This window comes from Alligator mississippiensis, chromosome 8 (assembly GCF_030867095.1).
Source record: "Alligator mississippiensis isolate rAllMis1 chromosome 8, rAllMis1, whole genome shotgun sequence".
Classification (NCBI taxonomy): domain Eukaryota; kingdom Metazoa; phylum Chordata; order Crocodylia; family Alligatoridae; genus Alligator; species Alligator mississippiensis.
Genome location: NC_081831.1, coordinates 65,604,503 through 65,629,242, shown reverse-complemented (window position 1 = coordinate 65,629,242; position 24,740 = coordinate 65,604,503). Strand labels below are relative to the sequence as shown.

At 45.5% G+C, this 24,740-nt stretch overlaps 2 protein-coding genes across 3 annotated transcripts; one reads left to right on the top strand and one right to left on the bottom strand.

Moving 5' to 3' along the window:
* Positions 1–121: 121 nt before the first annotated feature.
* Positions 122–21,404, bottom strand: UPRT (uracil phosphoribosyltransferase homolog). Its single transcript, XM_014607164.2, has 7 exons — positions 21,076–21,404; positions 9,989–10,031; positions 6,642–6,711; positions 4,427–4,489; positions 3,420–3,581; positions 1,492–1,590; positions 122–555 (listed from the first exon to the last, which is right to left on the bottom strand). Exons 1-7 carry the CDS (start codon positions 21,387–21,389, stop codon positions 449–451), a joined length of 858 nt encoding a protein of 285 aa, XP_014462650.2. The 5' UTR covers positions 21,390–21,404; the 3' UTR covers positions 122–448.
* LOC132252164 (SH3 domain-binding protein 1-like) lies at positions 21,316–23,521 on the top strand. Of its 2 annotated transcripts, none has more exons than XR_009463995.1 (2): positions 21,316–21,648; positions 22,778–23,521. XR_009463995.1 is itself a non-coding variant. In XM_059732809.1 (2 exons), exons 1-2 carry the CDS (start codon positions 21,388–21,390, stop codon positions 23,445–23,447), a joined length of 507 nt encoding a protein of 168 aa, XP_059588792.1. In that variant the 5' UTR covers positions 21,316–21,387; the 3' UTR covers positions 23,448–23,521. The 2 variants fall into 2 exon arrangements, 1 of the variants encoding a protein (XP_059588792.1); XM_059732809.1 differs by having other exon boundaries at positions 23,202–23,521.
* The last annotated feature ends 1,219 nt before the right edge of the window (positions 23,522–24,740 follow it).

Here is a 24,740-nt window from a genome sequence, read left to right as displayed (position 1 = left end):
TGCTAATGGTGATGCAGAGTTCAAAGTGCATTTGTCTTTTCAGTATCATTTGAAAGGGGCTGTAATGACTAAGCTGGAACAATGCAAACGCCACCACTGTAAAATTAAACATACGCCATGGTAGTTTAGTTATTTTCTTTTATTTTGCTCTTGCAAGCAGCCATAGAACAGGGCTGTGGAAGAATAAATAAGTTAAAGCACTGAGAGTGCAGCGGTTTATACAAGCACAACATTGAAATGCCTTTTGTTTGCAGTAACTGAATGTGCTTCATTATTGCACCTGATTCAATGTTCAAGAAGTAGCCAGATCAAATGAACGTAGATCAAATAGCTCCCCTTTGGCCAAAAAGATTCTGTAAATATACTCTTGGCCAACCCAGCCACAAATAATAAAATGTAGAAAAAAAATATAACAATGTACAGTAACACAGGCAGTCTGTGCTTAGTCTCAGTCCGTTCCAAAATACTTTTGTCCAAAATGTGTTGGTGCAACAGGATGAACTTCTGTCGTTAAAATTGTGATCTCGGGAAACTCCTGGATGATGGATTTGGCACCTTTTGAGGAAGAAGAGAGAGATTAATTTACACTCCAACAGTATTTCAGCCCTATACATGGAGAACTTTAAAAGTAGATGAAGAGGGGTTTGCTTCCTCTGCAGAAAAGCTTTAACAATTGTGTATGGTCCTACTGAGCAAAGTGGGTAGAGACTACTGTGAGTTAAACCAGCATTTCACTGAGCTCATATGAGAGTCGTGCCAGTCTTAAATACAGAAAGCCACAAAAGATCACCACTTCTGGAAAGTGGAGAGCAAGTTTCATTTCTAAAAAATGATTATAAAATCAACTTTTGGAAGTAGGTGGCTGTGCTGCTGCTAGTCATAGTTTTGTAAGCAGATTTGTACCATTTGTATCATTCTGATTGTTGACGTTTGGTGAATGGATACTTTTTGCTCCTCTCCATGTACAGAAGATTTGCATTGCTCTGTAGCACATGGATGCTTTCTGTGCCATGTGATGCCTAGTTCCAAGTATAATTTACCTTTGCAGTTCTACTGCATGTGACAGTAGGCCTGCTACATTTCCCTGAATTTTTGGGTGGTCCTCACAGAACATTACAACTTCCCCATCATCCCACTCCCCTTCAAAGAGAAACCAGAATTTATTCTCAAGGCCTCAAAACTCAGCACCAGCCAAGTAAGATGAGACCAGAATCCTTTTGTGTCAATCTGTGCTATGACAGTCATCAACTTGGTGAGGCATGTCCCATGGAAGATGAAACATAACCACCAACTGAACCGCGATCTTGTATGCAGCAGTATATAACACCTTTTGCTCATTTCTGTACCTAAAATGTTACCCGTTTCTTCTAAGTTGCCTTTTCTCCCTGTTCATCTATCAAGTGGACATTTATGCAATGCAACTGAGATCTCCTAACTTGAAGTACCGTGGAAAGTTCTCCATTATGAGTGAACCAGATTCCTTTAACTTACCGTGGGGTGTGGAGAATAGGCTTAGCAGGATTATGACACTTGGTTGAACACCGTGTTCTATGAGAACTTTTACAGCCTCGATTACAGTATTGCCAGTGCCTGGAGAGAAGAAGTGAGTAATTTTTCTATCAGAAAAAAAATCTTCATGATTCATCAACGATGAGTTGCGCTGCAAGCACAACGGTGCTATTCAAAGGGCATCACTCTGCTATCAATACTAGCTGTAAGTACATGGACAGCATATACTGTCCTGTTCCTCAAACACTTCATCTCTGCACAGTGCTCAATCTTAACGTTTGACTGTCAGTCCACTGAAGTTAGTGGGCTTGAGACCACTCCCTAAGACAAAAAATGTATTTGAAATAGGTAGATGACAGCCCAGGGCTTCCTGTGAAGGCCCAGAATCCAATCTTAGAGAATTTCTTTCATCCTCACTACCAACTCCTTGTTAGCATTGCTTAGGTTTAATTTTAAAATAAAAGTTTGAAATGTAGTATTTATTTTAAGTAATTATAGGGTTAATTATCCTTTGTTTAAAAGGAAACATTAATATTAGAGGTGTACGGTACATTAGTCCATATCGTATCGGCACTGATAAAAGGAAAATTGACATTATCAACAACTGGCTTTTTTTGGTTGATGTGGCTGATAAATGCTGCGTGCAGCCGCATCATGCACATGGCCAGGAGTGCAGCCTGGCAGCTTGGACAGCTGCATCGGACTGGTAAGTCTGGGTGGGGCAAGGGGCTTGCAGGGGGGGCAGACTGAGGCCCCCGCAGTGAGGGAGGGAGTGGGGCTGGGGAAGGGACAGGCGCTGCACAGCCGGGGTAGGGTGTGGGACAGAGCTGCAAGCAGCTCGTCTGGGGGCACGGGGAGGGAGGAGCTCCCAGACGCTGCATACACCCCCAGGGGAGGCCTGGGGGGCATGTCCCTCCCAGATCTGGGGAACGCAAGGTGAGGGTGTGCTGCCCACTAGGAGCCAGGGGCAGCGCTGGGCTCTTCCTAGCAGGTGGGGCCTGGACTGGAGCTGCGCTTGGGGTAGGCGGGACAAGCAGTGGGGGTGGGGACCTATGGGGGGGCTACAGACATGCTGTAGCCCCTCTCCCAACGCTGCCACTCCATGCCCCAAGCGCAGCCCCAGTCCAGCCCCCACCCACCAGGAAGAGCCTGACACTGTCCCCAGCCTCAAACAGGCAGCTCGCCCTTGTCCCATGCACAGAGCTGGGAGGCACATGCCTCCGTGCCTCCCCTGAGGATGTACACAGTGGCTGAGAGCTGCCCTGTGCCCTCTGGACGAGCTGCTTGTGGCTCCGTCCCACACCCTGCCCTGTCTGTGCAGCTCCTGCTCCTGCCCCATCCCCAGTCCTACTCCACTTCTTCCCTTGCCATGGGGGCCTTGATCTGCCCCTCCCCCACGCCCTTTGCTCCACACAGACTTACTAGCCGAACGCTGCTCTCCAAGCTGCTGTGCTTGCATACTTGCAATCGGGTCAGTATCGGCCGATATGGTTCATTAATTAGCCAAACAAATCTTTATCGGTGCACCCCTAATCAATATCTGTAATAGCATGCACAAATAGAAATTGGAAGTTTTTATACTTATTTACACATTGCAGATGCATTAACCACAAACTCTAATGTTTCCCTATGCCCCCATCACACAGTTACTCTAGTGATTTGCTCCACATTTATTTTACCTCATTAGATCCGTTGCCTCAACATGTGCATTTTGAAGACAATGCCTGAACAGCTAATGCAGTTTGACTAATGTATATTCTGGCAGAGCTTGATAAATTTTCTGCTGTGTTGCCCAGAGCAAGCCAAAAACCTAATAATAGCTACCAAAATTCAGGAAATAACTGTTTTTACACAGCATGCCCACAAGTCATAAACAAGAGTTAACCCTAAACATCCTTTAAGACACTTACTTAGAATTGGATACATGAGAAGAACTTTTCTCCTGTAAATGTCTGGTGGGAACTTTGCATAGTACACTTTGGCTCTCTGAGTCTCCTCATCACTCTGGATCAGGATTTTTCCTATGCGGATGGACCTGCAGCAGTCCCGTAAACCTTGCTCCATTGCCTCTCCTCCAGTTGACAGAAAGAAAGAATTTGTCACAAACTAATGAAGGCATCAGTGCGAACTATCATTAAACAGAGACTCCAACAAGGAATAATAATAATAATCCCCCCTACTTTAGATTATTAAAGCCACTTCAAACTGTTAACTTCCAAGTTTTCCTTCTGCTCTGTTCAGTGTCACTTACTGTGACAGTGGCACTAACACTAAGCTGTTTTTTTCAGACAGAAGAGAAACTTTAAATCCAAAAAGGCAAAAGCAAAAAAGAAGTTCATACAAACATTTTTAATAAATCCTAATGGGTTTGAAGAGCTCCTTTCAGCTCTAAGGAAACTCACCGGCACCATCATTCTGAACTATGGATGAGAAATACTGGATCTACTGGATGTTACATCTTTAAAGGCAGTCTTAAAACTATTGCTATCAAGGATCTAAGGGAGTTGCAGAAGGTTATTTTATCTACCATTCTCCCAAACCAGCACAATTCAACTACATGGAATATTGTCTGTGGAGTAAAAATGAATTAATGGAGCGCTCTAAAAGGAAGACAGGCCTTGCCTCACTTCAGTGCCCCTTAGAAGCCTCTTTTCCCTCTAGAAAGTTGCCACAGGAAATATATGGGAATCCTTCTCTCCTAAAGGATTAATACAACACATTGGTTGACATTAGTAGATGTGGCTTTGTCAGGAATGGGACACACTTCAGCAGTAGGGAGTATGGCAACTGGATGACTTGGGTGAACCTGTGCTCCTCAGAGCAGACGGGTGATTGCTGCTCTTAAAATGAGTGGTAAGAGGCTTGAAGGCAAACTGTACACATTCACATGTTCAGAAACCAAAGAATCGCAGCCTACCGCTTCTCATTATGCTGACTCCACAGTTTCCCTTTTCAAACTTTACACCTTCATACTTGTACCCTGTGGGGGAAAGAAACAGAACTGATGGCAAGTGCACATTATTGTTCCCTTTCATCCCACTTCCATGCCCTTTCAAGATAAAACTTACTAAGCTATCTGTAGGACTGAAGCCAACATCCCTCCAATTGCACTGTGCAAAAGAAGTCACAAAGGTATACTGTACTGTGTGAAAGAGTGGCATGGTGCAGTCTGACAGATCCTGCAGGTCTCAGAAAAGGAAAGGGAGAAGCAGCACACGCTTGCATTGGCAAAGGGTTTGTTTAAAAAAAAAAAAAAGAACGTAAAAATGGGGTTTAGGAGAGAGCCTTCCCTTCTGTGGGACGTTCGTTTCAAAACTTATGTACAGGCAACCCCCGCTTAACGCTGTTTCGCATAGTGCTATTTTGCTATAACACTCATTTTTAATTGATACCTGATTTCACTTAGCGCTCAGTGAGTTTTGTTATAATGCCTGCGGTCGCCATCTTGGGTCATTAAAAACACTTGAGGTCACCATCTTGGATCGTCAAGCACTTTTGGTTTCGCTTAATGCTCAGTTTCTCAGAAACCAATTAAGAGCGCTAAGTGGGGGCTGCCTGTATCTTTGTTTACTTCATGTGAAAGAGGCCGTATAAAATATGGCTAAATAGTATCTTGATTAGAAGCCAGGTAGCTAGACTCCAGGGCTGTGGACAGGGGAGTTATACCAAAAATATGACAAGCTGGAGTTATGCTTTGTGATCATCTAAAGAAAAAATTGAAAGATACTCAGCATGTGAACAAGGCTTAAGTAGCAGTCCTAGAAGCTGAAATCTTACTTGTTCATAGAACAGCACCAACGGCAAGGCTTGCTCACCTCCGTTCCCTACCCTCCTACACCCATTGTGCTTTAGCACTAATCCAGAGTCTGGCAGGAAGTTTTTGTCTACCTGTCTTTGAAAAACCAGGGAGTTTTGTGCAGTATTTTTAGAACTATCACATGCCCGTAAGGTTACCCATGTGCTGTTAGCCTACTAGACTGAAAGAAAAAAGAAAAAGGAAGCTTTTTATTGATAAACATCCCCAGGCCCCACCCAGGGTAGGCACCATTTACTCTTCCTATGGCTAAGCCTAGGATCAAAATAGATTCAAGGGTAAGGGGAAAGGTCAATAGAACTGGGCTGGACTGAGGCCTGCTCTGTGTTATGTATCCTTGGGTGAAATACTGAACTATGTTTTGGAAAAGCTGTTTCTGAGTGGCTTTAACCATTTCACTGGTCACAGGTCCTGAAAGGAAAGGATGAACATGTGTGAAGCCACACTGGGACTGTTGTGTCAACATGACTGGGACACAGAAACTGCAGCCCAGAGATCTAGTCTAAAAATGGGTGCAACTTTGTGGCCCAGCCACAGAAAGGTGCAGGGAGCCAGGCACATCACCAGAGTGGTACACTTGAGAGGGACTGACAAGTCGAAGGCATGTTTCACTCTGTAACCATAATGCCAGCCCAGTAAGGAACCTTTATGTTAATACTGCATGCAGCATGGAGCACAACCACCTCATTTCATGGAAACACCCAACAGCCAAACTATCCTGACTGTCAACTGACTTGGATCAGGCTGGACTCCAGTGTCATAGCAGTGAGAGAAAGCACTTCTTTTAAACAGGTAAGAGCAGCTTCCCCAAACTAGCTCGTGTTATACTGATCTTCAACCTGAGCATCTTCCTTCTTGGAACCTGATCTTTGCATTTGGTGGGAGCAGGCCACAATCATTCCACAAGTTCTCTCTCATGCTAACACATACAACGTCCTTTAACTTCTTACTCTTCTGTCATCACACCCAGCTGGGCTCTAGTTGTGGGTGACACAGACAGAATTAAGCAGGTCTTGCACAATTGTCTCTGCTAAGTATTTTTCCCTTAATAGGCATGCGAGATGTTACTGGCTTGATTTTCTTCCTCATAATGGTATGGGTAAGTGACTTTATGATGCACTTGGACTGGTAAATTTTCATAATGATTTTACAATCCCAATTTAAACCCTTAAGAAGACAGGGAAACCATAATTCTGTGGGTTGATCTGAATATTAAACTGCTTCAGCCTCTCACAAGGATTTCAGATCCCGCTTTACATTTAATAAGCAGTTTCCACTGCCAACCCAACCAGATGGGGACCATGCTCCCATAAGTTACCTGTCGGAGTGGTCACCGTGCATTCTGTGTATGGCAGCTGATTCAGTCCTTCTTCAACCACAAGTCTGATCTATAGGACCAGAGAAATCTATCAGTTTATAATGATTTCTTACCCATCACCGTAAATTTCCAAATACTAATACTTTCCTAGAACAGGCTGAACATACCACTGAGGTGTTTTTTTCTCACCCGGTTCTTTTCATATCTGCATTTCTATTCAGCAGCCGTGGGGTGGGCTGTCCAGAACAGCAGCAGGAACTTCAGTAATATAAACACGCAGCAAGAGCCCACCAGCAAGTCACTCAGTAGAGAAATGTCACCCTCACCACTTTTCTTTGACACCTGTCAGCTGTCATTATTATGGGATGCTCTGCAAAGCACTTGCACTTTCAAGCTGTGGAGATGGCCCAGTTTCAGCAGGGACATCCCTATGGGAGACAGTAAGTTCCACATCTCCCCAGCATCAGCTGACCTGAAAACCTCCAGCTCTCCCACGGTGACAGCCCTGCATCTGTACCCCAGGCAAAGTTATCCGAATGTATTAATCTGACCCTGGGATGATTTCCCATGAAAGAAGCTCTGGGTATTAAAAATTTAGAAAATTCTCTCTACTAGTGAGCCAGAGATTCAAAGGCCAGAATGCTTAAAGAAAAATGCTGCCAAGCAAGGATGAAGCTTATTAAGCAAAAGTCACTGTATAATGGCAGAAATGAGGTAGTGTATCCTGGGAATAAGCAAGATTATTTCTTGTTACTAGGTAAATTCAAGGTTTCAGGACTTAAAAACTGAGAACCTTTTCCATTTGAGAACAAGACAAAATCTAATGGAAAGTTGTTTCCTGTCCTTCGCCTTTCTGTCCTTCACATACAACTGGGATAGGCTTTGAGTGGGAAGGGGCATCTTTTAGCTCACCTAAATCGAGAAGCCCCTGCTTAGGTAGGTACTTGAGACAATGGACAGAAAAGGAGAAAGAAGTTAGCACACACACGGCTCATATAGGGCAGGTTTGAAAGATGCAATGAAATGCCAATTTCCTGTTTACTGGACAAGCCCCACTCATTCGGCCAGAGCCTTAGTTATACTTTATAAGTTTGAAGTGAATATTTACCAGCGCTGAGTGCTGGATAATCGTGTGTCATCTATCATTTGTGTTATAAACATTCCTGGAAATCTGCCTTTACTACCCCTAGGTCCCTTCTCCCACCAGCACCTTTTCAGTGGAAGTTTGTTTCTCATGGGAAACAAACAACTTGAAGGAAAAAATTGCATCACTACTAATGTATCAGAATTTAAATCTCTCCTTAAGACACAGTCTTGCTTTGACACCAGAGGCCTCTGCCAGCAGCTGATGCTGGGCAGGTGAAAAGTTGAACTGCGTTCCCATCTCGCCTGTGCAACAACGTGCGCTTCATCACCCACCAATCCCACCCATCTACTTTATTTCATCCATATGTTGTATCTTGTCATTAAAAGTAAGAGCACAGGATGTTTGGGAAGTGTAAAACGTCCCGCAAATCTAGGCACGGTTTCTGCGTAGCATCTTCTGAGGAGGACATACCAACTGCCTTCCCAACAAACATCAGGGCTGTTGTACAACCGGGGGCAGAGGCATTCCTGTGAACAAAAGCTCTGTGTCTGTAAAAGCGATGGTCAGGCAGCACTGGGCTCCCATGCTGTGTGCCCGAGTTTGGCTCGCTGCCTGGGTGCTACAGCCTCAAGCAGTTAGGGAGCAGTCAGTGCTTCCCTCACACGCACAGCACTTTCGTGAAGAAAGGGGCTACAGGGGTGAGAGCATTAACTTTAGGGAGATGCAGTGCCATTAATTTGAGGTTAATTAAGAGCTGTCCTTGCATTGCCACAACTGTTGTTTCTCTCCTTTCAATTACCTTACTGAGGAGGTATATCCCTTTAAGAATGAGGCATGATGGGAACCCCCAACAGTGTAAGAAAAGCAGCCTTAACAGAAGGTGCTCAGTGTGGAAGGAGCCCTGGTAGCAAACAGATCTGAAGTGAAGACTCAGGGACTAATTGCTGTTAATGTTCACACTGGCTTGTGTTGGCGCATTCTCAGCTGGACAGCATTTGAATTTGCTAGTATTAGGAAATTGGGCTTTTATTTATTGTTTGTATATCTTGAGTCTGTGCATTTTCAGACTGAGAATCTGGTGACCCAGACAAGCAGGAACACTCCGCAATGCAGCTGACCTACAATTTCCTCTTTCACAGGCTGCCTGCATTTTTCATGATTGTCCTTATCTGTTTTAGTAACTGGCAAGAACGCTCATTCAAACAAATGGTTTTTGCTGACAACCCTGATCTCAGACTAAGATGCTCAGGCGAGGACCTTACCTGCATGTTCTATAGAGCACTGTCTACAATCAGTGCACTCCAAACCATAACTGATCCAGCTGTTAGATAAGAACAATCAGACCTCTGACCCCAATCACTTATCATTAGTGGGCAGTGAAGCTATTGGAAACAAAACGGTACTTGCAAGGTGTGTGTGGGTGAACAGGCCAAGTTGTGAAGTTGGTAGAAGGGCCGCCACAGCTCCTCAAACCGTACAGCTGTCTGACTAAGCAAGTTGGGGTCAGACTGAGATTTACATAGGAGTCACTAAGGAAACCCTTGAACTGTGAGAACTTGTATTGACAAGCAAATGCACCCATGGTTAAAACAAGGCCTAGGAAAAAATGTCTTTCCATAAATTAATTGGCATGAAGCAAAGCCCTTGGAAAGATAAGGTAGTGTATAGTCTCAGCACATTAACCAATGGAGGTAAACCTTAACCTCCCAAATGCATTTCTTGTGATCTGCTAATACATGTTATCACTACACACTGCCTTGTCTCTGCTAGAATTGTTCTGTGCCAGCTGCCATATAGTTTTGGCCACTAATGTGATGCCCAGCTGTGCTATAGAAACACTGTCAGGGGCCATTTAGTCTTCTGGATGAGCCTATATGTGGCCGTCCAAGCTATAAAAAATGCTGTGGTCTTTTCATGAGGATATAGGTATTATTCACACTAAAACTAGCTTAGCTACATCCTGCTCATATATGTTTCCATAGGATTCTGAGTAGTTTCCAATGCTCCTCTCTCCTGTCTTAGTGATGTGTGCTGTTAAAACAGCAGCTGTATTCCACAGGTGGCTGAAGGTATCTGAAATCATCTGGGATGAAAGGCACAATGTAACAAAGCGCAGTAGTGCCTCATCAGATCATTAATGTCAGACAGCAACTTATGTTGTAGGGAAACATGCTGCTGCCACTCCATGAATGGTCCAGCTTGAAAGACCTACTTAACACAAGTGTCAAAGTGCAGCAGCGACAAGAAATTTTCCACCTACCAGACGATCAGCAGAAAATACGAAGTCCCCTCTACTGGCTGTCCTGAAAAAGGAAACAAATACTATTTTAAACTGGTGAACAACTTGCAGACAAAATGAAGTTACTTGTAACACATTAATTCAAACACAGTACATTTTACACACAATTTATAGCAGGAAACTTTCCCCAGAGCTAACCTGCTTTTAGGTAAAGCATGTTTGACTGAAGTCTCTCTTTAATGGAGGAGATCAGCACCTGGAGAGAGCAAGGCCACAGCAGGGTTTGTCACTTAAAACTGGCTAACAGTGCAGCACTTTGTAGGAAGCAGTTAGAATATCTACACTAAAGCAGGCTGCTAAGTAGACTTTCCATGGAAAAATGTGACCTTGCTTCCACTCCATCCTGGTTCCAATTCATCACACACATTATAAGCTCTGAGTTCAACATCCTGCTCCAACAGTCAATAGAAAAAATATCACCAAATGGGACAGTACAGTAACCCTGAAAATGCCCAAATGGTCTACCAGTATCATGTGCACATATGTTTCAGTTTTACATGCAACTAATCATGGTGGGCACATTCTCATTTTTTTTTAAAAGGCCCCAATGCAGTTACTCGCCATTTCCTTCTTTGAATTCCTATAAAGAAACTGGCACTAAACCCCACATATTTGCAATATTTTAACTAAGTTTGCATGCACGAAAGCCAGGATACTTGATTATTTATTCCCAGGGCAACTAATAATTTGGCCATGTTAAGGTAATTGTTCAAAGGGACTGTGTTGGGCCATTTTAATTTCTCTTCCCATGTCTTATGCTAATCTAAGAGTATTTAATATATACGGTGCTTATATTTTGTCTTACACATTGACAACAACAAATTAGCAACTTCCTGGTGTTCTGGAATTAAAAGGGAACCCGGATATTTTGGATACATTATCTCATGGGCTTCTTGCTAATTCCTGTGATCTTACAACCACCTTGTTTTTTTTAAGGTAAGTTTTATATTAGAATTCACTTGGTTCTCGATGGTATTTAATAATCAAGAAGGAGGGGACAGAACGCACAGGTGACATTTCTAAGTTGTTCCATATGATGGTATTTCAGAGGCTTTTGCGAAGCAAGGCAACTAGGTGGCATGCCAAGTTAAACCCAGTCCTGACATTCAAAGTGATGCACACTCAAGGAGAATAATATGAACTATTCATAGTCATACCATTTAGTAAGTTTTAAATTAACTATATCAATTGGGAGGGAGAAGAAGAGAGAATCATCACTGTATACAGCCTCAAAGAAACTAGCTCAATGTGCAACATGCAGTCAAAAAGAAAAAAAAAGAAAGAAAAGGCAAAAGCCAGCAAGGTATGAGGAACGAGACAAAGAGTAGCACTGAAAATGTGTTCATTCATTGGGAAAACTGTGTTCAGGTCTAATAAACCATTGTCAGAAAAAACAGGGCAGACTGAGAATGTGTGCGCAGATGGTAAGAAATATTTTTAGGGCTGCAGAAAAAGTGTGAAAAGACTGTAACAGTTTACCTTAGAGCACCATAATGCAAATATACAGAACAATGAATGGCCTACAGAAGGCTAGCAGGAGAATGAGTAACACCGTTCCCAAATGAAAACCAAGGAAATCTCCAAGAAAGGGGTAAAGTCAAACCTGGTGGTAACAAGTCATCTTGTGGCCAAAGGCTTAATGGGATTCCATATAGATCAGTTACTTACGGATAAGAACAGCCAGCGCTGAAATAAACTCCAAATGAGTTTTTGAGGGGATGGGAACTCTTCTGTGTTATGACATAAGGCAATCACTAGTTCTCAGGGTTAGAAGCAGCCTTCCTTGGTAGCATTGTCCTCGTAAAAGCTTAGTACAAGATATTTCCACCATCCTCAGTAGCGTCTGGTGCTGGTTACAATTGATGACTACACAGATGGTTGCTCTGACCTAGTATGGCAATTCCTACATTACTTTTTCTCCTGCTGCCATGTGAAAGTCATTCAAGAAGAAACTTACTATTTGATAGTGCTATGGAATCAAACTGAAAATAATTCTTCAGTTTAATCCTCCTGTCAGGAACTGTAGATGTTAACTGGTACCTGCTATTATTATAACTTTCACATCTGTCTCTATTTTCTTTTTTTAAAGATACCTAACCCTTTAACAGCATTGTAGTTGTGGATAAACACTGCCGGGGAAGTCTGAACAAGACTGAAATAAGTCATAAAAGTATTCTTTATGAAACGTTCTTTTAAAATATGCTCTGGGCCTAAGCTGTTATGTATTCAAGGGATAGTGTCTGCTGAGGGGAGATCAGTTATCAAGGCACTGGTCACGGCCTCCTTGCCATGAGACACAGAGCTAATGCACCCAGCATTTTTTTGTTTCAAGTGCCTGCGCTGTTGCAAGTGGAATGTGGATGGGATGCCACCCTCCTTCCAAGCAATGAAGTCATCTTGCTGATGAGTTATGCACTGTTGAGTCATCCCACTCGGTATAGCAGTTGAGAGCATATGCCCTGCTGCTTCACTGTCTTCAGTTCTACATTGTTCACTGCACGTCCTCTGGGGAATAAAAACCTTCAGCAGAATACAATAAAAGCTACAGTAACCTTTAAATACCTACACCTAAATCCCACCTAATTTCAAATTTAGTTTTTTGAATGAGGCTATTGATCTGAACTAATGAAGTTGCTTCTGAGGTACTCTAGACTAGGTCTGTGTGAACTGGCAAGTATTTGATTCGGATTCAGCCAATTCAGAGGGACAGCAATTCAGTTCAGTGATTCAAATCACTGTCCTGATTCAATTCGGCTGATTCGGATCCAAAGATCTGGCGCCGATTTGGAGATGCAGCCATAGACTAAACAGGCAGCAGTCCTCTAGGACGGTGGACACAGCTGCCTCCAGCTGGTAAGGCTTGTGGTGGGTGGAGGGGAGAGGGAGAGGGCAGATCAACACCCCCACAGTGAGGGAGGGGCTGGGACAAGCTGCCCAGCCAGGGTGGCGGGGCATGGGACTTGGGGTGGGGGGGCTCCTGCCACTGCGCGCTGCCAGTCCGGGAGGGCATGGGAGCGGGCGTGTGCCCCTGGATCTATGTGGGGCAGGCTGGCCTGTGGAAGGCACTGGGATCGGGGGCTATGCCCTCCTGCCGCTCGCCCAGCCTCCCCACACCTCCCAGACAAGCAACAGCTTCGCCCTAGCTGGGCGAGAAGCGGCAGGGCATGGGGATGGGCATGTGCACCCAGATCGGAGCAGGACCGGCAGCAGGGGCTATGGGGAATTTTACGGTGGCTGCAGCCCCCCCATATCCTCAACTCCACTGCACCCTGCAGGGCGGGTGGAGCCAGAGCTGCGCTCTGACCTGCGGCTGGAGCTAGCCACCTAGAGCACAGGCCGGGCTCCACCCGCCCCACAGAGCGTGGCCCATCGCTGGGCAGCTAGGGCTACCCTCCTGGAGCGCAGCCCGGACCAGCCTGCCCTGCACAGATCTGTGGGCGCTCACCCGCCCTCCCAGGCCAGCAGCGTGCAGTGGTGGGAACCTCCATCTCCAAGTCATGCGCAGGGGCAGGGAGTGGCAACTTGCAGTCCATGGGCCAGACCTGGGGGACAGGTGCACTCCCCATGCTGCTGCAGGAACACGTAAGCATCAGCAAAAGCTGAGTCCTAGCGTCTGCCCACTCACCCCTGGGTTCACTTGGGCTCGCAGCCTAAAAGCGTTGCCAATCGTGACATTAGAAGTTTCGTAATTCATATCTACTGCCTGAGTGCTAAGGGGTAAAAGCTTCCGCTAAACTTGGAAAAGCTGCAAGACTGAATAAGTATGTGAAAATGCTTCATGAAGGGGGCCAGGGAGAACTGGGATCTATCTTACTGCCCAGCCTATTGTCTTATGAGCCCAACTTGTGTTGACATTAATAACAGCTGCACAGAATGAAGCAACAGGAACATGGACAGCTGTGGAGACAAAAGTAGGCTAAATCAATAATGATGACTTCTTGAACTAACACAAACTCTCTTTAGAAGGCCTGTGGTAGCATGCGGATCATTTTCACATTCTTAGTCAGAAGGGGAGGCACCTAAGAAAATACCAAGCTGCTAAAGGATGTGGTTTAAGGATCTGCATAGTGCATGCTCCTCCCTGCCTAGCAAGCTACAGTGCCCCCACTGCCTAGCTCCTCTGCAAGGAATAAGCACTGTAATAAATTAGGTTTGAAATGGGGTGCTGCTCAATTGACAGTTATGAAGGGAAGCTGAGAGTCAAATGAGAGGTGCCTCAAGTTGAGAACCACTGATCTACACAGAATAGGAATGAGGGGAACACTCCACCTCCTTGTGACAATCTATTCAGACGTCCTCTTGCAGATGCAGCCACTTGCCAAATCCAGCACAACACAACCAGATGGGAACAGGCTCTGGCATGCTTTGCCCTACGGAGCTGACCAGAATGACACAACCTGGTACACAGCCACTCGGCAAGCTCTTGATCGTAAGTAACTTAGATTCTACAAGGATCTCCCGCACGCCTGTGCAATGCATTCTGCACAGCTCCACTGCCTTCTGATATGGAAGGGAGGAAGACCTATTTGCATAAGCTTCCCTTGTCCTGAGCAGCTCCCACTTCTGCCTGCTTCCACACAGCCCAGACAGTTCTTAAGATAACACAGGCCAGAGCAGAGCTACCATGTACTGGAACTAGACCATCCCACGCATGGAGACAGTTCCAAAATGCCTGTCACTGTTCTAGAGTTGGTCCACTCTTTTCTCTCCAACATACCTCAGTTTCATTGTGCTCATTCCAATTGGCTTTTTATGTTATCCCGGTGTCTGAAACTCTATCCATCTTGTGAGGCATTAAACAACCCACCTCCCCTCCTTCATCAGCTTCAACTTGGTGCCATCTGCTCCTTTTATTCTAAATTCTGCCTAGAAAGACAACTGAAACAAGAAGTGATCTGAATATCTTGTAAATAACTCATTTCCATTTCCTGTCCCATACTGTCTATTAACCTCTCACCCTGCTAGCTATATCCATTAAATCAAGCTCTTTGGCGCTGGGAATTAGTCTTAGCCATCCACATCCACAAAGCTGCACCTGCTCTAGAAAAATACTCCCAGCTCTCTCTACTCAAGCACTGCAGCTGCTCAAGCAGCCTAGATGAAGTAGATTATTCTGGCCCAAGAAAAGGGCATCACATCAAATTCTAGTTAACCTGTGCCTACAACATCCTCCTCATCTGTAGGGCTTAGTAGCACACGCTTTAGAAGCTACCTGAGTGAAAGGCATTATAATAGCACTACATGCTGACAACTCTTCCCCCAGTGGAATACAGCAGTTTATGGAAGTGGACTATGGAAACAAATGTTGCCTTCTGCTTTATTACACCTTACAGGAAATAGCACACAGGAGGCCTGCTTGCTTTTTTTGAAAAGTTGGAGTGGGTTTTTCCCATCTTACACAGTAATGTTGTATTTCTGGTTAATGTTTAGCACAAGGCTTAGAAGTGTCAATTGTAGCACCACTGCCTTTCTATTATGCCATGTTCAAGATAAAGTGCAGCTCCAGAACCTTTTGTCATTTCAGCAGATATTTAATGATCCATATTTATGAGCTTTCATGCTCTTCCCCCCACCAAACAAAACTACATCTTTGCAGAGTTGCAAATAAAGCTGATCCTATTTCTCTCTCAAGGTAATACGAACTGGTGGCTTCCGGGGAGACTTCCCAGGCCCAAAGACCTACATATGAAAAGCACCTGTCTGGAGTTGGCAAGTGGAATTTCCTAGTGTTTTCCTAGGTGCCAAGAACTGTAGGCCAGAGGTCAGTGACCTTTCAGCAACAGCAGGCTGAATTAACTCAGTTTGGTCTGGTGCTGCTGCTGATTCCCACGGCCATCCCAGCTTGGTGGGCCAGATACCATCTCTGCATGTGCTGCACGTTTCCAACCCCTGCTACTGTCTTCACTAGTTTCAAAACTCTTTCTAAGTGACATGCTTATCACTGGCAAGTCTTGACTGGTGCTCGATATTAGAAAGAGGGATTTAATCTTCCCTCTCCCGTTTGCCAACTCCTAAACCATGGATTTTCTCTAGGTGGACCCTGTCCAGTCTGTCTTCCTCTACAGTGAGTCTGCAGAAGCTCCACGTGTCTGTGCCTGTAATACAAATTGTTCCTCCCTATATACTCTGAAGACTTACAGAAAATAAAAACCTTTAACTTATAAGAACAATTATTAAAATCAAAGAAGTTAATATGACAAATATGTACACAGCATCTTCAACAAGCAAGTGACAACAATGTTATATATAAATCTATGTTGAAAGAACACTTTTAACGTTGTCATGTAATCAAGTTAGGAAATGCCAAAAATAAAATTATACTGAGAGAACAGATCTGCTCTAGAGATGCTTTGGGGATGTGCAGTGAAAGAGACTATGCTATAGAACCTCTTCCTTATTGTTGCAGAAATCAGGTGTGTAGTGTACAAAGACAACACTGTCAGCACTCTGGGAGATTAGGCCCGCCACAGCACTCTAGATCCAGTTCTTGCTCTAGATCCACTCTGGTTTTGAATCCATCTGTTTTGTCCTCCCTGTAACCTGGAGGAGGATGGAGTCACAGAGAACACAGAAAAGACAGGCTCCCATCTCTCAGTTCCAGTGTTCAGCCCTTGGCCAGAGCATGTCTGCTTCTGGGGAAAGTCTTGTGTTGCCCCTGGTGTTTTGGGTGTTAGGCAGGAGCATGGTCTGTCATTCTGTGGGGATGGCATACACAGTCTGGTCAGCAGCAAGCACTATAAGAATTTGTTCAATAAGGAAGAAGTCTTCTGAGATGTTTAGCTGTTAGATTCTAGCAAGTCTGAGTATATATGAACTGTGATTCCCTAACCCAGGGTGGGCAAAATACAGCCTATGAGCCAAATCCAGCCCACTAAGAGATTCTATCCGGCCTGTGGCAGGTTCCTCAGCTCCACCCAGTACAGGCACAGCGGGCAGCCTGGGCTGTGGCATGTGTGGCCAGTCCCACTGGCCCCACTTGCACAGCGGGGCAGGGGCAGCATGGCAGTCAGACTCAGCTTCCTGGCAGCTCTTGCAGCAATGACTCACTCTGGCCAGCTGCCCCTTCACCCGCACCCACCACTGGGGGTGCTGAATGGAGTATGTGAGCAGGGTTTCCATGGAGACCAGCTCAAGACTCCTGCAGGCACGTGGTGCTCACCTGGGCAGATGGGATGGGACTGCAGGTGGGCAGGGAGCAGAGTCTGGGAGCAGGATGGGCAGGTGGGGCCAGGATTGCGAGGCAGTGATACTGCAGGGCTGGGGCCTGGGGCAGATCCATGATCTGCTCCCTGTATGCCCCTGCAATGGATACCAGTTCCACAGGCAGGAGCATGCAGGGAGCAGGCTGAGGCTCTGGCCTGGCCCCCGGCCCCATGCTGTCACCGCCCCACAATCCTGGCCCCACCTGCCCATCCTACTCCCTGCAGGGTCCTGGTCCAGTCTCCATAAGGACCCCACCCACCCACCGTCTAGTGCCCCTGAGCAGTCTGGCAAAGTTTTAAGACCCTGTTTTTTCATTTACTTGCAACAGTGCTGCCTATTAAGGATGTCTGATGCTTTGTCATCACCCCTACCACCATCCATAGTGAGTGATTTAAACCAATGCTTGAGAAGCTTTCAGGAGACCCTAACAGCAAAGGCTTAACCAGACACAGATACAGAAGACAGGAGAAGGACACCGGTGGTGTCTCCTATTAGCTGCTCCACTAGTCTGCTATTCATAGCCTTTTCCCAGGGAGCAACATAAAATTGACAACTGTTGGCAATTTCACTGCTGCCTGGAGGGGTCTCTGAAAATTGTGAAACTGGCAAAGGTCTTCTTCATTTCATGCTGTTGCTTGCTTAAGATATAAGCAGCAGTGCAGGCATGGAGCTTTCTGTCTTCCCAAGTCAGTACAATGCTGTATTGGTTCATTCAGAAGGAACTTTGCAGCCAGAATAAGGAGGATTTTTTATAAGTAAATGATGGCTTGAGCCCCTCACTCAATAGGTAGGTAGATTTTTGAAGCCCTACCTTGAATTCAGGACAGAACAATTAACTTCTTTTATAAATGAGGGAGAGGGGTATACGAGTGCCTTCAGAAGCTGTGGCCAGACATTGCAGGCAGACTCTACTTGGCTTACTTTCTACCGTTTGCTCACTCTCTCCTCCCATTCAGCAAGACTGCACTTGTCTGTTTTTTCCAGTCCAGTCTTGCCATTTATAGCCATGTTTAAAATTGCACGATCCCAATTAAAGAGAACAGGATGAAAAGCTAAGTCTTCACTGAAAAAAAAAACAAAACAGGTGAGTTTCAGCCTTAAAAAAGGTTACAGCTGCAAAAACCTAGCCAGAGATCCACTGTGGGAAAGTCCAGCTTCTGAAGCATTCTTATTCCATTATCCAGCAGGTAAACAAGAATCACCACAAAACATCAGAAACACATTTTCCTGAGCTACTTTAAGTGCTAGCGATCTATCAGCTTTTACAGAGGAAATACAGCGCCCTGTGTGACAGTCTTTGTGGGTAAGTAGATGTGAACTTCAAATAAATTTCACTCTTACAATATTTTCCCACCATCCTCTCCTGTTGCATTTGGATGCAGTCATAGTAATGTGTCCTGCTGGCTTTTGTGCTTGATTAGTACAGTTTTCTGTATCTTGGTATGGAAATGCTGACCATTAAAAAAAAACCCCCCAAAACCCACAACCACACACCAAGCTAGTTCTCATCACAGCACTTAAGTGTGCTCAGCAACGTAGGCCGATGAGCGCATCATCTCAGTGCTCCATTGTCACTGGCTCCTGAACATTGGGTCAAATTCCAAGCTTCAACCCAAGGAACTGCGCCAAGTTATCCAAGCAGTCACCTTGGCCTGATCATGATCTCCTATAACTGTATTATGCTGGAAGAGAACTGTTACCCTCCAGAGCAAGGCTTTTAAGTGTAGAGAGGGAGCTCTTTGTCTGGAACAGGTCAGAATGACATAGTAATCCTCAATAACTTTGATCTAGCATTGCCACAACAGAACTACTGTTACTAAACATCTACACTATTACTAAGCATTTATTACTATATCGCTATTACTAAACATCTACAACAGTGAGGCTTGGTTTAAAAATCCTAACACAGGGAACTGTTTTAGGGACAGTATGCAAAGGGTATTAGTATGCAAAGGACATATAAACAAAATGCATGTATAGAAGTAAATGTGAATAATTAGCCCAGGAGTCTTTGGGGAAAACTTTCTGGTTATCCCTTAAATCAGTGTCATGCCTTCCCCTTGGAAACGTATCTGGCTACAAGAGTTGGACCAACATCCTGGGAGCATGCTTCCCTAGGCAGCCTAATCTAAAACCCTGTGAAAAGGGTTCAGCTAGCTATAAAAGGACAGCTCCCTTCCTCAGCATTGCTCCAGAGCCAAACTCATTTTGTTTTCTCTTCTCTTTTACAGCTTTCTGGGAAACCAAGCAGTCAAGGATTTTCTCTATCTTGAACTTTTTGTTCAGGTAAGCTCCCACTAGCTTCTGAGGGGTGGGGAGGGGGAAAGGCATATTAATCATACACGTATTATTCCTCCTCCGCACATATTACCCCTCCTCCTAAAGCCAGTGGCAGAACTGAAAACAGAATGCAGCTAAAACTCCAAGTTACTCATTATGGTCTGTCCCCCATAAGCAACATTTTAGTTTCAATTTAAAATGTGTTTAACATATGAAGTTGTATGTATGCCCTAGCTTTCACCTAGGTCTTTTCTGTAAGCTAGGAAGGAATGACAGGGTACAACATAGCAGGAGTTTGAATAACTACCTCCAAAGATAAGAAAGAAAGCATCTGTAATGGAAATGCTGACATACTTATACGCACGATGACACTAACAGATACAGCTATAATAACTTTTAATGTCATGGAAGGTGAGCAATGGTTCTTCCGGCTCTGAAGCACGGGACCAATATAGTGTTGTTTGCATGTAAATACAGTTCCTCACATGTTCTGCATTTTAACATCCTACATCTAGAACTAGGAAGTCAAGTTATAACAAGGAGGTAAACACTGATGGCTACAGCACAAATCAGCCACGGAAAAGGGAGGTGGCCTATGAGGCCTACCTAATCTAAAAAAAAGTCATATAAAATATATATGAGTTTGTAAAAACTTTAAGTCATCTTTCTCCCGATGCACAATATAAAACAGGAAAAGGAGATTAACTCTAAAAATCAGGAACTGGTTGTGATTTTGTGTTTATTACATGCATTAAGTAATTTTCAGTCTCAGTCAAAATACTAATATAGGTTAGCTGCATAAAGTCTGATCTTTAAATGTCACCACATTAACCAGACCATCGACTTCCTGGGTACGTGTCACAGTGCTCTGGAGAGAGTTTCTGTTCCAGTCCCAGCCGCTCCTTCCGAGTTGGACCTCAAGAAGGAGCAGCGCGTTGTCCAGCAGCTGTTCATTATGAGCGGTGTCGTCTGGCTCCCGAACACAGAGAACCCCACTGGATCGGGAAGTGTCCCAGGAGGGAGGAGAGAAACTACAAACAGAGGCTGATAAAGTGGGAGGGAGGAAGGATGCTGGTCCTATTTGCATTTTGGACAGAACAAGAGACTGGCGTCTGTTTCTGACTCGCTGGCAAGCGAGATTGCATCAGCACCGAGACACTTCACTTGCCACCACAGACGGACGCACGGCCCTGCTTTCTGCAGACGCAATGTAACTAGAAGCTGGGGAAGGGCACGTGTTAAGGCTTTACCTAGACTTTGTTCCCTTGCGGTTTAGGCGGGAGCAGAGGGGGGGGGAATACACTGGGGGAAGACCCAGATGCGTCCTCCTCCCGGCCTTGCGCCGTGTCCCAGATGCAAAGAGGACCAGCATCCTTTCTCCCGCTTCAACCATTTCCTAGCCATTAGGGCCGGAGCAAGATCCTCGGTCCAGCCCCCTGCCCGAGGGGCAGCAGGGATCCCCGCACGATCTCCCCGCCCGCCCGCCCGGCCTGGCAGCTCCTGCAGTGCTGGACAGCAGCGAGCGGCCCCCCGACCCGCCCGCCCCGCCCCGGCCCGCCGCTCACTTGTCCCTGATGATGGTCTGCAGCTCGCGGATCTGGTCGTTCATGGGCAGCAGCTTGAGCTGTGCGCCGAGGGGCGCGGGCGGCAGGCCGCGCTCGGGGCTGGGCGACAGGGCCAGCGCCGCTCCACCCCCGCTGCTGGTGCTGTCGGGGCTGGGGCTGCCGCTGCCGCTGCCGCCGCCGCCGCCGGGCTCCGCGAAGCGCATCCTCCGCCCCCCACCGCAGCCGGCCCCGGCCCCGGCCCCGGCCCCCGCCTCGTCCTGCGGCCGCGGCCCGCCCGCGCCCAGCGCCGGGTTGTGGCAGGGCATCGTCGCCATGCGCCGGGCGCCGCGCGCGCAACCGGCCCCGCGCCCCGCCCCCGCCGCGCGCCCATTGGCCGCCGCCGCCGCCACTCCCGAGCGCCTGCAGGCCTGGCGGGCGCCCCCTGCAGGCGCGGCCCCGGCCTGGCGGCGCCGCTTCTCGCCGCCGCGCCGCGCCGCACCGCACGTGCTGCATAGCCCGCGCGCTGCACCGGGGCGGGACTGCCGCCGGGTCACAACGAGCCGCCGGCTGCGGAAAGAGCCGGTCCGCTCTAACGTGAGTGCTTGGAAATGCCCCTAATAATTGTTCTCATCAAAGATACGGGGTGTAGGTTGTAGCCGTGTTGGTCTAAGGCCATAGGCAGACAAGGATCTTTGGGTGAATCTGACAGCTTTTATTAGATCAACCCAAATAGTTGGAAAACCCTCTCATCAAAGGTGTCATTTCGAAACCAAGAGTTTTAGATTTTTGCCTTTTTTTATCTCGGACCAACAACGCGGCTACCACATACATCCCCGAAACATGGAAGATGCTGAATTTTAGCCGATTTTGAGCGATAGATTTCATTGCTGAACAACAGGACGGTTTTCTGCACCTCCCTGCCTGCCATCTGGCACCACCCGGAAAGAAATCCTGCTCCATCTGCACGACCAGAAGCAACCTCACAAAGAGGCACCCCCAGAGGGACAGGTTTCCAGGTTCTGCTTCCTCTGTGCAAAAATGAAGTTTATTTCCTACATATGGGGGACTTTTTACCATCTTTAACTTTCCCCGAGCCTGACGAAGGGTGTGCAAGCACAAAAGCTTGCAGAAAAAGATGATATTTTGTAATTTCTCATTTGGTCTAATACAAGGTATCATTTCTGAACCAAGACTTCTAGATTTTTGCATTTCTTTTTGTCTCAAACCAACACGGCTGCCAAATACATCCCTGACAAATGAAGCAAGGCCCTTAAGTGTCCCACCTCTGACCCTGGGGGGGCTGAGCCTCCTTCCCCTTCGGCTGTGAGCCTCTGTAAGGCAGAAACCAGTCAGCCTGACTCCAGGCTGCCCATAAACAATAATTATATATTTTAAAAATGTAGTACTAGAGGCCTTAGAAGTCCTTGGCTGCCTCCACTATCTTCATCCATTCCTGTCTGCCATGTGCCTTTGTCCTTTAGTCATCCATATTTAATTTCTGTAGGTCTGACCTAACATCATCTAGTGGTCTTCCTCTTGGTGATTTAGGTCACCTTCTCCAGAACTACCCATAGCCAATGCTCAAATGTTGGTACATATTCACTCACCAGGTGCTTGTCACACCTAGTGCCTAGAGAAACTCCTTTACATAGGAAAATGTAAAACTCCTTTATATGGAAGATGCTGAATTTTAGCTGATTTTGGATTTTAAACTTCATTGCAGAACAAGAAAGATTTTTTTACCTCCCTGCCTGCCATCTGACACCTCCAGGGAAGGAATTCTACCTAATCTACACATCAAAGAGCTACTCAGCACAGCTCACAAAGACTCTCAGGGACCCAGAGGGACAGCCTTCCATCTCCAGCTCCCTCTGTGCAAAAATGTTTATTTCCTAACTATGGGGAGTTTTTACCATCTTTTACCATCTGTACCTTTCCCAGAGCCTGATGAAGGGCCTTTGAGCCCGGAAGCTTGCAGAAAAGGACAATTTTCTTGCAATTTCCCACTTGGTCTAATAAAAGGTATCATTTTGGAACCAAGAGTTCATGTTTTTTGTATGTCTCCTTGTCTCAGACCAACACAGCTATCCCTGAAACATGGAAGATGCTGAATTTTAGCCGATTTTGAATTTTAATCTTTATTGCAGAACAACAGGAAAGATATTTTACCTCCCTGCCTGCCACCTGACACCTCCAGGGAAGGAATTCTAGCTGATCAACACATCAAAGAGCTACTCAGCACAGCTCACAAAGACACTCTCATGGACCCAGAGGGACAGCCTTCCATCTTCAGCTCCCTCTGTGCAAAAATGAAGTTTATTTCCTACCCATGGGGACTTTTTACCATTTTGTACCATCTATACCTTTCCCAGAACCTGACGAAGGGTCTTTGAGCCCGAAAGCTTGCAGAAAAGGACAGTTTTCTTGTGATTTCCCAGTTGGTCTAATAAAAGGTATCATTTTGGAACCAAGAGTTCTAGTTTTTTGTATGTTTACATAGGAGTTAACTTTTAGGTACTCCCCTAGGTTCCTGAGTCACTGTCAGGATTTCATCATTAAATGAAGATTCGTACCTTTCAGAGATGTTTTCATCTCCCGCAAGCATTTTGGCTGCTTTTTTGGTTTGTTTGTTTCTTTTTAGAATATTACAGGGTATTGCTGTAACAGGAGTAATATCTTTCAGTTATTATACTTCATGTTCATGGACATAATGTGTACTGCCAATATTGAAGATAAACCATAGCTCAGAGACCCAACAAACTGTCTCCTTGACAAGCTTTGTCCTGTAACAAGGATTTAGGCATTGCAGGAAAAGTTTAGTAATATTTAAGAGACCTTACCACTTTCACTAAAGCCTGAAGTTATTTTGAAGGAGTTAGTCAGCTAGAAGAATAGGCGAGCGTATCTAACCTGCAACACGATATTTTGTATTTTAACTTAACATTGCAACATTGAGAGATGAGGCAGTGTTGTGCAACTATGTCTGCTCTACTTCCCTCCCAGCCTTTCATTATTATCTAGGATTCTTTTCTTTCTGTTATATTTTCAGCCTAAATTGTGGCAGCCTGGTTTCATTATTTGTGCCATAAAAGATTAAGTGTATAAAACTGGTCTTCAGATGATAAGGATAAAACTATGTGGTGTAGGTACCACTCAGATATTTATGAACAAAAATTCAACTTCTCAGATTTTGGGAAGTATGGCTATGAAAGGGCTGCCTTTAGGAGGAAGAAAGTCTTTGGGTAGATTACAGTCTGTCCCCAGGATTATACAACTGGGTTTAGGTGTAAGTTTTTTAGTACTGTACCTTTCAATAAATAAATTCTAATCCTTAAAGAAGACAAGTTTCTTTAGGTGAATATGATATCTTTTATTAAACCAACTTAAATAGTTGGAAAAAAAAATTTTAAACAAACTTTTAGGTTTAAAAACCCTTCATCAGGGTTTTTAAAAGATACCAGATTCACCCAAAGAACCTTGTCTGCCTATGTCCTCAGACCAACACAGCGACAACCTACACCCCTGAATCCTTAAAGAAAACTCTGATGGTATTCTTTACAGACATGCTCCCATACATCCTGGCATGCTTATTCACCTATAAAACTTTTGGCTTGAACTAAAACAGTCACCGAATACTGACTATGCCATCCAAAAAGCGCAGCCTTTTTCATCTATTTGGAAGGGGC

Excerpts from the sequence above, each read along its gene's own strand:
- UPRT (XM_014607164.2), bottom strand. The coding sequence starts at position 21,389 with ATGGCGACGATGCCCTGCCACAACCCGGCGCTGGGCGCGGGCGGGCCG. Across the intron at positions 6,712-9,988 it reads TATTTTCTGCTGATCGTCTG|ATCAGACTTGTGGTTGAAGA; the intron begins GTAGGTGGAAAA and ends CTGGTCCTATAG. Across the intron at positions 556-1,491 it reads CCTATTCTCCACACCCCACG|GTGCCAAATCCATCATCCAG; the intron begins GTAAGTTAAAGG and ends CTTCCTCAAAAG.
- LOC132252164 (XM_059732809.1), top strand. The coding sequence starts at position 21,388 with ATGCGCCGGGCGCCGCGCGCGCAACCGGCCCCGCGCCCCGCCCCCGCC. Across the intron at positions 21,649-23,201 it reads AAGAGCCGGTCCGCTCTAAC|AACAACAGGAAAGATATTTT; the intron begins GTGAGTGCTTGG and ends TCTTTATTGCAG.